Source organism: Balearica regulorum, chromosome 12 (genome assembly GCF_011004875.1).
Source record: "Balearica regulorum gibbericeps isolate bBalReg1 chromosome 12, bBalReg1.pri, whole genome shotgun sequence".
Classification (NCBI taxonomy): domain Eukaryota; kingdom Metazoa; phylum Chordata; class Aves; order Gruiformes; family Gruidae; genus Balearica; species Balearica regulorum.
The window spans coordinates 20695500-20704372 of record NC_046195.1 but is presented as its reverse complement, the minus strand read 5'-3'; the positions used below and the strand labels follow the sequence as shown (position 1 = coordinate 20704372).

Sequence of the window (8873 nt, the reverse complement as noted above, 5' to 3'; positions counted from 1 at the left end):
CAAGCAAACACCACAAAAGACTGAGCTGCCATTGAAGAGATGAGTTTTACTGATGATGATAGGGATTTCTGTTTGCAGAGAACGTGGGCCAGGGGAGGAGGCAGGATCAGATCTAAGAGCCTCTTCAAAGGTGAGCTGGTTGGTCCACCATTTGTGTGACTGACCTGGGTATATTTAAGATAAAGAGCATTGGGATAAGCCAAGGTCTTCTTCCTTCCCGTCCTCCGGGACTTCCCAGAGGTGGGATCCCCTCGTGGTCATCGCTCTGCGATCCTGCTGCCGCGCTTCCTGGGGACACCAGCCACCTCCAGGCACTGCCACCACCTTGGCGGGTGGTTTTGTTCTTCAAAACGAAGCCCAAAAGTGAAACCCTTGGTGGAACCAGTTGGAAGTCATGCCGTCTGATTAGCGTTTTTCCTTGTTTTAACACCAGATTTTTGGGTCCCGTCCCTAAGGGCTAGTAAGAGGCAGCTCCCTGGCCAGGGGCATGGCTGCAGGGGCTCTGGGACGGGACGCTGCCCACTGCGGCAGACCTGGACGCCATTGCCCAGACCGGGTCCCTTTGAGCAGTGAGGGGCAGGAGAGAGAGGCCCTGGGGCCCCTGGAGGGTCTCCCTGCTCTGGGGGGGCCCACAGCACCCTGTGGGGCTGGGCTGCAGGGACGCCATGAGGCAGCATCAGGGAGGGAAGACCCAAGAGGGGCCTCTGCTGAGGGGAGACCTGTGAGGTGCCCCAGTGAGGGGAGACCCATGAAGTGGCCCCGTTGAGGGGGCTCTGGTCACAGGGCTGGGCCGAGGGGAGCCCCGCCGAGGGTGCGGGCACAGTCCCCGCGGACCCCGGGCGCTGAGCTGCCCCACAGGCGGACCGCCCCCTCGCCCCCCCACCCCGCTCCCGCAGCCCGGCCGGACCCTCCGAGCCGCTGCCGGCGCCCGGGCGGATGCGCAAGATGGCGCAAGGCGCTGCCCGCCCGCCCCCGCCCGCCCGCGGCCCCGCTCCCTCAGCGCCGCCCCCCCGCCCGCCCGGCGCGGCGGCGTGCTCGCGCGGAGGGGAGCAGCGCTGAAATCCGCTTTTTGCCTTTTTTTTTTTTTTTTTCCTTCCCCCCCTTCCCTTTTTTTCCTCCCCCTCTTTCTCCTCCTCCCCACCCCCGCCAGCTGGGGGGGTGGTTCGCGCCTCGCCTCCCTCCTTCCCTCCCTCCTGCGCGGGCTGCTCCCTCCCCGTGGGGCGCAGGGAGGCGAGCCCGCCCGCCCGGGATGCCATGGCTCCGCCGGGCTCCGCGCTGCCCGCCTGCCTGCTGGGGCTGCTGCTGCTCGGCTGCCGCGGAGGTAAGAGCCGGGCTGGGCTTGGGGAGCGGGCGGGGGGGGGACGGACCTACCGGCGCTGCTCCCCGCCGCCCTCGCCCCTCGCTCGGTCGGTCCCGTCCGCGGTCCCTCCCGTACTCCGCATCCCTCCATCACCCCGGTGGTGGCCGGGGCCGCGCTCGTCCTCGATCCCCCCGCGTCCCTTCCCAGCCCCGCGGCTCGTCCCCAGGCGGTCCCAACGCCGCACGCCTTCCCGGTCCCTCCCAGCCCGTTCCCGTGGCATCGGGCCCCCGTGGGGGCTGAACGGAGCCGAACAGCTCCGGGGGCTGGGAGGGACCGAGCGCGGCTCCGGCAGGCGTGTGTCCGCCTGTGCAGCGCGGGGGTGCACGGCCACGGCTGTTCGTGTCACCCGCCGTGTCAGCATCCCTCGTCCCTCCGGGAAGGCGCGTTGGGGTCACGGCTTTCGGCTGCAAGACTTCGACATCAGCCCGTCCAACGCCTTCTCTTGGACAGCCCCAAGTGTCCCCCCAAAGCTGTGTTCGCAGTTGGAAACCCCACTTGCGCAGGGGGCTCCGGGGAGGGGACCATGGTGTTTGTGGGGCCCTCGCCCCCCTGGCCAGCGCCGGGGAGGGATTGGGGTGGCTGCCGTGGCAGCGGCGTGGTTGGGCATCCGCGCTCAGGGACCGGACCCGAAATCATCACCGGCAACGTGAGCGGGAGAGGTTGTGTTTGTCAGCAAAGGCGTTAGCTACAGAAAGAGCTGTTGGGCTGCAAGTTGCAGGGATGATGGAGAGCTACTTTGAACCTACAAGTATTGTGCTCTCCTGTAACGCCTGGCTTGCTTCACAGCCACAACCGGTAACATCACCCACCGGACCAGGGCCAAACTACAAAAAACATCAAAGGGATTTTTCCTTGGACCTACTGTGCACATGCCCTGCTGATAAATTGCAATGGTTTCCTTCTGCTGGCGATGCTGCTTAAGCATGGGTCTAACCTGGAAAGATGCCTTTCTGCAGCGAAATATCTCTGTGGCCCCTCTTCGCTTAGAAACCTGAAAGCTGATGAAAAGTAGGAATAGTTTAAAAAATATGCAAGCAGCCCAGCGTGGTCAGAGGGAGAAAAACGTGTGTTAGATTAATCAGAGATTAGCTGCCGGGGTGTTTAGGAAACCAGGCAGTGGGCTATTCCCATAATAAATCTCGCCATGTGGTTCGTAGCAGCCACAGCAAGGAGGAGAAGCCAGTGTAACTCACAGAAAATAGAAGTTATCCGTGAAGTGGATGTAACGAGTCGGGTCTCGTTACTCTGTTGGGATTCCTGGGTATGTAGCAGTGCAATGAGGATGGTTGAAAAAGTACTTCTTTTTTGGGGAAGGAAAGGAAAAAAGCGAATATTTGAAAGCAAAACTTTAGGAAGTTGAGTTTGTGTCTAGTTTATCGCCTGCTGCTGTCTAAATTGCCCCGTGTGTTTGTTTATGCTGTGACTTGGCAGGTCGGTGGCTCCTGACTTTGGGGTGTGTTTTTCTGGCCCCGCTTAAGAGTGCTTGGCTGAACTTTAAAAGTTTTTCTGTTCTGAGGTTCCCCCCCGCCTTGGTGGGTTTATACACTCAGAGACAGCGAGGTAACGCGTTGCTGCGCTCTGTTGAATTTAATAAACCCTCCCGCGTCGGTGTCAGTCAGCGCCGGAGCAGAAAGCCTCGCCGCGGGGACGGATGCAGCGTCGGAGCGGTGCCGCGCTGCACGGGACGGGATGCTCCGCTCCCACCCCTGCGGTTTTCAAACTCCCCAAAATGCTGGCCTGGCGACTGCGAACGAGGCGTTGGGAGCTGCTGGTCAGCGCGCTGGAGTGGGCTCAGCAGTGAGACACTATTTTCTTTCTTTCTTTTTTTTTTTTTTTTTTTTTTAATTTCCTGGAGCTCTTTGTTCTGGGTGGTGGACAGCTTTTGTCTGTTATTGCTGAGCCCGGCATTCAAAGGCAGGCATAGGATACGAGAGGCTCCCCGGCTCTGCTCAGTAACAGCCTTGGAATTAAACATCGTCATTTATATTTAAGTAGGCTTAACTTCTGAATTATTGAAGCTATAAGCTTTCACTAATTCCTGCTCTGTGTGGCTTTGTTGGTTTGGTTTTTTTTTTTAGATGCAAAAAAAGGATTGCTTTCTCCCAAGTTGGTGTAATACCTCATCTTTTTTTCTTAATATACATAGAGGGTATCAGGTATCATTTCCCCAGTAACACTCAGAGACACTATATGAAATCCAAGCCCACGTTTGGGCTTCGTCTCTCTCGGGGGGTTCAACAGGAGAATCTCAGGACGTGGTTTTCCCGCGTGCTGGACGCAGCAGGCAGCCTGTGAAACGGGGCGGTCGCTTGTGCACCACGTTTGGGACCGGCGCTGGGTGCGAAGCTCACGCAGGGGTGCGAGCGTGCAGCCACCCGTGCCAGCGGCACGCCAACGTCTACCGGGGCCACCGCGGTGCCAAACCTAACCTTCTCACTGAAGTATTTAAAAGCCAGCTGATAGAGAGGGGAGTAGGGCGGGTTGGTCCCCTCCTGATCCATCCTGACACCCCCCGTAGGGGGAGTTAGAAGTCCTAACCTAGTCTAATTGTTCCTCTTCTCATTACCTGTCTGGCTCTGGACCTTGCACGGCACAAGCTCCGGCACTCGCTTAGGAGCTGGCAGTGGCAGAGGGTCCCGGATCCAAGATTACAGCCCGGTTCCCCGCTCCTCTCTTTCCTGCTCAGTCCCGGTTTTGGCCCATGTACCCCGGTTCCATCACCCCGGCACGGGCCAGCGTGGAGCAGCTCCGGAGCAGTACTGCCTGGCAGGGAGCTGCAAAACTGCTCTCGTTTTATGTGTGCAAATGAGAAAGCCTCTCTCCCTCTTTTCTGAACTTTTCTTTCTCTGATTTCCCTGTTTCTGGAGATTCCCATGTCGCAGTGTGTGAAGCGCCAAGCCGTGCCCCCGTGCAACGCCAGCCGCTTGCTTCGCAAACCCTTGGGACGCTGCTCCCCCTGCATCTCCCCATCCCAGTCCCTTGAAACGTCTTTCTCCGCCGCGCTGGGATGGCCGGACCCGCCTCGCTGGCCTCGCCGGAGCGTTAGGATCCAGCGCTGGCTCCGGCGGGAGCAGGATGGGGCCCCGACGCGGGGCTGCGGCACGGGGAGCAGCGTGCAGTGCAGCTCGTGTGAAGCCGCTGCCGGCCCTGGCTTTTCCCCCCGAAGCAGCGAGCGGTCGAGCAGACCATGCGCTTCGTTCTGCAGCCTGCAACAGCTCTGGGACAGAAGAAGCTTTTTTCTGTGCCCCCCTTTTCCCCCCCCCGCGATATTTCATGCTTTGCGCTCCTGGGCTTCTGACCCCGGATATTGTCCTTTTATTTGATCTAACAAAGCAATGCAGGAACCCCCCTTTGCAGATTAAGAATTCCCATTTAAATCAACCCAATAAGGTTGGGCAGGAACAGGAATAGTCCGTTCAAAATTACTTTGAAATCACAAACTTATTTGAACTTTACTGGAGCTTTTAGTTTTACAGAGTTTAGAAACTAATAAATTATGTAGCAGGGCTCATGAAAATCTACCCAAGTCCGTTCATCCAAAAGAATATGCAACATTTTGGTTTTGCAAGAAAATAAAAATAATTGTTTACACATGTTCAGGAGTCATTGGCAAGCATATAAAACTGATGGTTAAGGAGGCGAACATGTCAATAATTGCACTTTTAAGAGAAGAGAGAGGCAAACAGGCAAGCGAACTGAGAAAAGCAGACAGCAGACTGATCTGGCCTTGCTATTATATCAAATGTCACCGTTGTATCGCACCCTCCACTCGAGAGGAGCCCAGTCACTTAACAACCTAGACCTGCTCCTGCCTTGGTAATTTAAAACCGGTTTCAGAGCAGAGTCAAGGATTTGCTGCCTTTTTTGTTGTTTTTGTTGTTGTCGTTGTTCCTGCGCATGCGATTGTGTTGATGAAGCTAATGGCAAGTCGGGAGGATGCGGGTTGTGGCCGGTGATTCCGCTGAGTTGTGAAGATGCTTTTGCAAAAGGGTCTTTGCCGCCGAAACCTGAGAGTACGTGAAAAGGGAGAGAAGCGTCGGTGTTTCGTTGAAATGGCTCTGGTTTTGGAGCAAGCAGGGATCGGTGCGGTGCTCAGTGATGCTTTCCTTCATCCTGGATTTCAGGGTGGGAGGTGGTAAGGCGGAGGGGATGGCAGGGAGGAGAGAGTGCTGTGGTTCCTTTGAATCCCCTGGATGCAATTGAGAGTTTCAAACGTTTTAATGTGCACAGAAAGTTCTCTTCCCCCAGAAGGACCTTGCCTTTCCTCTCCTTGCACGCCATCCAGTCCTGCCGCCGCTACTCGAGCTGACTCTCAGGGGCTGGGTGACAGGGCTGTGCTGGCTGGTGGTTTTGGCACCGCGATGCCAGGGTGCCTGCGGCAATCTCGGCAGCCTCACGCCTTCGTGCTTCTCCCAGCCGCCGTGCCTCTGATCCGCGAGCATCGTTACGTACCACGTGGCCGGTCTGTGCCCTGCCGGGTCCGTGCAAGGCACCGGCCATGGGGACGGCCGCCTCCGGGCTGCTTTCTTGCAGAGTCAGGGGACAGAAACCCCCGTTCGGCGTTAGAGCGGCCTTGGGGGCTGAAGCCTGCAGGGACCCCGGCTCTGGGCACGGCGTTTCCCATCTTGGCCGCCGCCTTTGCCGTCCTCTCGTGCGCGGTTGTTTCCTGCTCTGTATTTGTATCGCCGATGCCTTCAGCGGTGAGACTGCGAGCCGGTCAGGGCTGTGAAACACGTGGGGAATGCAAATAACAACACATCCTACGCTCGGCTTGCTGCTGCCGCGCTCTCTGGACGCCTCACTGTGGATGGAGCTACTGCGGGCAATTAACTCTGAGAAGGTCTTTGCCCTTCCCAGCTATACCAACAGGTTGCACCCCGCTTTCTTCAGACCTGGGGGAGCCCACAAGGACTCCAAGCTTGTCCTGGAAAGGGTCTTTGTGCTGTGAACGCTTCCAGCTTCCACGCTGTGTTTAACAAGCGACCTCCTGGGATTTTCCCAGTCTGGTCTTGAACATCTGAAAATTATTTGGGGCCACTTCTCTGGCTCTTCGGGCTGTGTTTGCCTTCCTCAGGTAAAATCTGTGCCCCCACCGAGGGCAGTGATGCCGGGCATGTCTCTGGGCTCCGCATCGGGTGGCCGAGAGGTCGTGTTATCCTCGACAGAGACCTCCTGCGATCGCTTAACGAGTGGATGTGGTTTATGCGCCCTAATGGAAAAATCGCTTTATATAACCTCCCATCCGAAAGGAAAGGGAATAAAAAATTCTGAGCTAGTAAACTTTACTGCCAGCAAGATGTTGGGCCTGTTACAGCCTATTCTCCTCTTCTTTAAATGTAAATTTTTCTGGATGCCCTAAAGAGCCAATTTGCACTTTACTGCGGTGTAGTGCTTTTCTCCTTAGGGTCTAGGTCAGCCTCAAGGAGATTTAAGGTGGCACCAGCTGGATTTTCAGGTGGCCAATTTCATCAGCCTGAAACCTGTTATAATCTGCAGAACATCTTTCAGGTCCAGATCACTCTTCCTTCCGTATCCTCTCCTTTGCAGAAGGGTTTAAAAAACCCCCACAACACCACCGAAGAAACAGGAGCCGTCTTTTGTAGGGCTGTCCCCACCTGCACCCGGGTTTTTGGTCCTGATATTAACCTGCATCCCAGTATAAAAACCTCTGGTCCTGGGCTCGTGGGACTCCAGGGGCATCTTCTTTTTGAAGCGGGACCGGAGTGGCTATCCTGGGTGGTGGTACGACTCGCCGGTGGGTCGCTGCTCGTTGTTATGCCGAGAACAAACACGGTAAAATCAGGAGAGGGCAAACTTCTGCTCGTGAGAGGCAGTTTGCGGGTGGAAGTTGTGCTGTCGGTGTGGTGAGAGAGGAGCTGGGGCTGCCTCGGTCTCCTCGCCGGTGCTCCCGGTGATGCTGCCGGGTGGACCTGACTGCTCCTGCAATGTCTCGCCTTGCCACGAGCTCAGAGCGGGCCCTTGGCAGGTCACTTCATCTCTCCGTGATTAATGTTCCCTGTCTAGAACGGGAGGAATAATACGGGCTTCATCTGTCGGGACCGCGTGCTGCCGGGGCAGGGATGGCCCCACTGGCTGTGGGTCTGGAGAGGGTCCAGGAGGATGAGCCGTGATGTGACTGAGGTCCTTTGCGATGGATGTCACCTCTAATTAGAGGAGTGAGATTAGCTGCTGTATTTTTCAGAAGCACAGGGGGGGAAAGCCAAAATCGTGTTTCCCAAATGGAAAAGGACAATGCTAGAGTGTGAGCAAGTTCTTTTGAAGCTTTGAACATGAATCACAGTGTCAAGTAAAAAATAATTAAACTTATTTTTTTTTAAATGTACTTCAAAGTGTCTTTTAAGCTTCCCATTAATTCAAAGTTCTTTTTCTCAGCACTAAATAAATCTCTCGGTTCAAAAGCACAAGTGCTAATTGGTTTCCCTGAGTATGCCTGTCTGCTTGATCAATAGGGGAAGTAGTTTTTGTTAAATATTTGCACATATAGTCACATATTGTATTGCTCAGGGAGATGGTAAATGTTTCTCAAAAGGGGACTAGTAGAATGAGGTTTCCAATAATTTTCTTGTGGCCTTTATGTCAGAGCTAATAACGCTCCCTCCCTCCATCCTTTTGCAGAAAGCCAAGCAATTTTCCCTCGCGCTCTCCCCGGCGCAGCCTGCCGGCGTCAAGACAAGCTGTCTGTTCAGCCCTGCCTCTAACTACAAACTCAAGCTGCCGTGAGCCAAGTTTTACGGTTTCTGCATCGAGCAGAGAGCGGCTGTGAGCCTCCCTGCCTCGCAGTCCATTTCGGGAGGTACCCGGGACGTTGTGTGGGATGAGCTGGGCTCGGATACGCAGCCGGCTGTTGGAGAGGGATGGGGCTTTCGGACTCCCCGAGTGAATGCAGACGGCCGCGGCGATTTCCTCTCTGTCTCTCTCAGTTAATTGCACTTTTACTGTTTCCATGTGCCTTCGGAGTGTCGTTTACTTCCAACTTTGCAGCATCGTTTCTGTGCCTCGCTGCTAACTACAATCAGTTATTTATGCCAACGGCGTTGGGTCCCTTTCTTCCCTCGTTACCTCCTTGCTTCGTACGTGCTCTCCCCCTGCCCCGTCTGAGCTGACCTCTACAGCAAATGCTCCTTGCTGTACCAGGAGCCTTCTTGTCCCACCATGGACATTCCTCTGTGAGTGGCCCGGTCCCTTTGTCTCTCATCCTGAGCATCCCGGGGAGGCAGGGCTCTGCGTTCCGAATCAGCCTTTGAGACCTGGAGCCCCACGTTGCCAATCCTGGAAACATCCCTGGTCCTTGAAAACCACTTTTAATGCAAATAATCCTATGGTTTATTTTCATCCAGCCAAATGGCTGAAGGAGGGTCTTTAGGAGGGGTTGAAGAAGGTGTAAGGTGCACAGTTTCTACCATGCCTTGCACCCACTTCTCTCCGGAGCGGCTGTGCGTTGGCCGTGCGGATCTCAGGTTGGGCTGTTTGTGGGCCAGATTCTCAGACCCAT

The 8873-nt window shown here is 55.8% G+C and overlaps 1 protein-coding gene across 1 annotated transcript in view; it reads left to right on the top strand.

The window, feature by feature from the left end:
* Positions 1-989: 989 nt before the first annotated feature.
* IGDCC3 (immunoglobulin superfamily DCC subclass member 3) overlaps positions 990-8873 on the top strand; it is a 106001-nt gene continuing 98117 nt past the window's right edge. Inside the window, exon 1 of the mRNA XM_075764763.1 lies at positions 990-1321. Coding sequence (XP_075620878.1) covers positions 1255-1321 — 67 coding nt within the window. The 5' untranslated portion in view covers positions 990-1254. The remainder of the gene's footprint in view (positions 1322-8873) is intronic.